The sequence below is a fragment of the Salvia splendens genome, chromosome 22 (assembly GCF_004379255.2).
Source record: "Salvia splendens isolate huo1 chromosome 22, SspV2, whole genome shotgun sequence".
Taxonomy (NCBI): domain Eukaryota; kingdom Viridiplantae; phylum Streptophyta; class Magnoliopsida; order Lamiales; family Lamiaceae; genus Salvia; species Salvia splendens.
This window is the reverse complement of record NC_056053.1, coordinates 10,936,742-10,940,256: the sequence shown is the minus strand read 5'-3', so window position 1 is coordinate 10,940,256 and position 3,515 is coordinate 10,936,742. Positions and strand designations below refer to the sequence as shown.

General features: G+C 34.8%; 1 protein-coding gene across 1 annotated transcript; it reads left to right on the top strand.

The window, feature by feature from the left end:
- Positions 1 to 574: 574 nt before the first annotated feature.
- On the top strand, positions 575 to 3,050 carry LOC121786712 (zinc finger MYM-type protein 1-like). Its single transcript, XM_042185339.1, has 2 exons — positions 575 to 2,428; positions 2,505 to 3,050. Exons 1-2 carry the CDS (start codon positions 575 to 577, stop codon positions 3,048 to 3,050), a joined length of 2,400 nt encoding a protein of 799 aa, XP_042041273.1.
- The last annotated feature ends 465 nt before the right edge of the window (positions 3,051 to 3,515 follow it).

Genomic DNA, 3,515 nt, shown 5'->3' with positions numbered 1-3,515 from the left:
CGTCGCCATTTTTTGCAGAGGAGGAGGAAGAAAGATTGCTAATTTGGGCTTTTACAATTGGGCTTTACAATTTGGGCTTCATTATTTTAATTGACCCAATTCTAATATGAGTAGACCACATTTTAACCTATTAAAATAGTAGACAGTAGTTCACGATTTCACTCATATTTTTGCCTCACCTCAAACTAATGATACCCCACAACACAGGCAAAGAGAGAATTCAAATCAGTAAGGCATACAACAAAAATTGATCTCCACTCCCAAAAACCAGGCTAATTAGCTATACGCAGTAAGAAAACAACTTCGATTTCTGCCTTATTCATTGTATCAAGGATTCGAGGTAGGTAAAATCAATAAATCATAATTCAAGTTTAAGTTAGTAATACTATTATTTGTTTGTTTTTTTCAGTTTTTACATTTAAGTAGCCGTTAGCACTATTAAATTGATCATCATTTAAGTAGATATTGCAAATTCTTTGCTTAATTGCTTTGGAGTTGTGGATTATTCATTTATTTTGTATATGAAAAATGATTAAATATAAATTCTAAATTTATGTTACTTTTTTTTAGGTTAATGGATAAATATCTTATTAAAAGACCTCGAGTTTCTATCGGTTCTTCTAGTGCTAATGTTGAGCAAGAACCACAACAATTGGGAAATAATGTGGTAGTTGAAAATAATCCGGACGAGATTGAAATTGATAAAGAGAAAATCAAAGCCGACCCCGGATTACGAGACCCTATAGATAGTTTTGATGTGAATATTCGTGATCGAATTCGTAGAGAATATGTTGCCAAAGGCCCTTGCCAACCAAAAGGCCATGACTTTCCAAAAAAAACATATGGGAAAGATAAGAGAGGTTTTAGGGATGTTTGGTATAAAGATTATATTTGGCTTGAATATAGTACGACAACAGATGCTGCGTATTGTTTTTGGTGTTTTCTTTTCAAGCGTGGTTATTTAGCTCCAGGAGATGAAGCATTTGTTAGTGGTGGTTTCTCTAATTGGAAGAAGGCTAATGAAAGATTTAGAGCTCATGTTGGATCAACGGGTAGTGCACACCACAAAGCTAGAATTGAATATGAAAATTTTGTAAATCAAAAGCAGAGTGTGCCTTATATCGTTAGTAGAGTTGGTTCAAAACAAGAGAAGGAATATAGGATTCGTTTGACTGCAACTCTTGATGTTATTCGATTCCTTTTGAATCAAGGTTTGGCTTTTAGAGGACATGATGAGACATCAACTTCTTCAAATAGGGGCAACTTTCTGGAGTTATTATATTGGTATAGTTTAAGGAATGATGAAGTTGGTCAAGTTGTATTGAAGAATGCTCCCGGAAATAATCAAATGATTGCTCCATCAGTTCAAAAAGATATCGTTAATGCGTGTGCAGTTGAAACTACACTTGAAATAATGAAGGAACTTGGTGATGGATTATTTTCCATAATGGTTGATGAGTCTCGAGATTGCTCGGTGAAGGAGCAAATGGCTATTGTTATTAGATATGTGAATAAAAATGGAGAGATAATAGAAAGATTTTTAGCCTTAGTTCATGTTAAAGAGACTTCATCAAGATGCTTGAAAATGGCAATTGATTTTGTATTTTCTAAGATGGAATTATCTTTGTCAAGATTGAGGGGTCAGGGATATGATGGAGCTTCAAATATGAGGGGTGAATTTAATGGACTTAAAGCACTTATTTTAAAAGAAAATCCATCGGCATGGTATGTCCATTGTTTTGCCCATCAGCTTCAATTGGTATGTGTGGCGGTATGTAAGGCAAATCGACATGTTTCTGATTTTTTCGGATATGTTAGCCCGATTGTTACAGTATGTGGATCTTCTTGTAAAAGGGCAGATAAACTCCGACAAATTGAATATGAAAGAATGGTTGAAAGGATTGAGAAAGGGGAAATCACTTCAGGTAAAGGTCTAAATCAAGAAACTTCTTTGCTTAGACCGGGTGACACTCGATGGGGATCTCATTATCTTACTTTAACTCGTCTTGCATCTATGTGGCCCTCGATAGTCATAGTACTTGAAACTGTATTCGAAGATGGGGTTGATCAAGAAACAAGTGGCAAATCTAAAGGGTTGCTTCAAAAGATGGAAAGTTTTGATTTTGTGTTTCTCATGATGTTGATGAAACATTTGTTGGGTATGATTGATCCACTATCTTGTGCGCTGCAATACAGAGATAAAAATATTTTGAATGCAATAAATTTGATAGTGACTGTGAAAGAGGACTTGCAAGCATTTCGAGAATCTGGATGGGATGATTTCTTGCAAGAAGTGGAAGCATTTTGTCGGGCAAATGAAATTGATGTTCCTAATATGGATAAAATTGTTCCAAGAAGAATTCGTATGAAGAATGATGGACAAAGTATTACAAACTATCATTATTATCGTGTTGAAATTTTTTATCAGGTATTTTTGATAACTAATATTCTTGTTTATTTAAACTTTGATATAAACTCCTAACATAATTTTTTTTCACAATCAGGTTGTTGATTTAATTAGTCAAGAAATGAGGAATCGTTTTTCTGAGTCCAGCACAGACCTACTCGAGTGTATGGCATGTCTTGATCCAAGAAATCATTTCTCCAATTTCAATGTCGATAAACTTGTTCATCTTGCCACCCTTTATCCGGAAGACTTTTCATCCATTGAGCTTAACTTGTTAACTAAACAACTTCAAAGTTTTGTGAGTGATGTAAGAAGAGATGCACGTTTTTCAGATGTTGAAGATTTGGGAACTCTTTCAAAGAAGATGGTTGAAACGATGAAAGATAAGATTTTTCAATTGGTTTATCGATTGATAAAATTGGTCTTACTTTTACCAGTAGCTACAGCATCCGTTGAAAGAGTGTTTTCTGCAATGAAATTTATGAAGTCAGAGCTGAGAAATAGGATGGGAGATGACTGGTTGAACGACAGTTTGACGGTATATAGCGAGAAGGATGTGTTTGCAACTATTCCAAATGAAAGGATTTTGAGTCGTTTTCAGAAAATGGATACTCGAAGAAGCCAACTATCTCGCATAGCATAAGATTGTGGTATTTATATTTTTACGTATTTTTGTTTAGAGATATTTATTAAAATATTATATTTATAATCTTGATCGGTTCGACCCCACGATTTTTGATTCCTGGATCCGCCACTGCTTTTCAGGTTGAGCGCGATGGTCGGATGTTGAGCCTTTGAAAACTTTTAATTTTTTTTATCTAGGGATACTGTGATATGTGTGATTAATCGTCGAGTTACTGAGCTTGTTTGAGCTCAAGAGCTGAAAATGGAATGATGAAGCCGTCGAGGTTCAGCAGTCGTTGGATCTCCTTAGATTAGTTAGTTCTAATCTAGACCGTTGATTGTACTAGCCGTTAGCTTTTCATATATAGGCTGTTAGTTAGTTAGTTAGTTCAATTCATTCCTTTCTCACTTTCTTGTTCAGCTCGATTCCAAGAGCGTTTCAATAAGATTTCCACAATTTTTCTCTCAAATCAAAAGTGTTCTT

Coding starts and splice junctions, on each gene's coding strand:
- LOC121786712 (XM_042185339.1), top strand. CDS start 575: ATGGATAAATATCTTATTAAAAGACCTCGAGTTTCTATCGGTTCTTCT. Junction 2,429..2,504: donor GTGTTGAAATTTTTTATCAG/GTATTTTTGATA, acceptor TTTCACAATCAG/GTTGTTGATTTAATTAGTCA.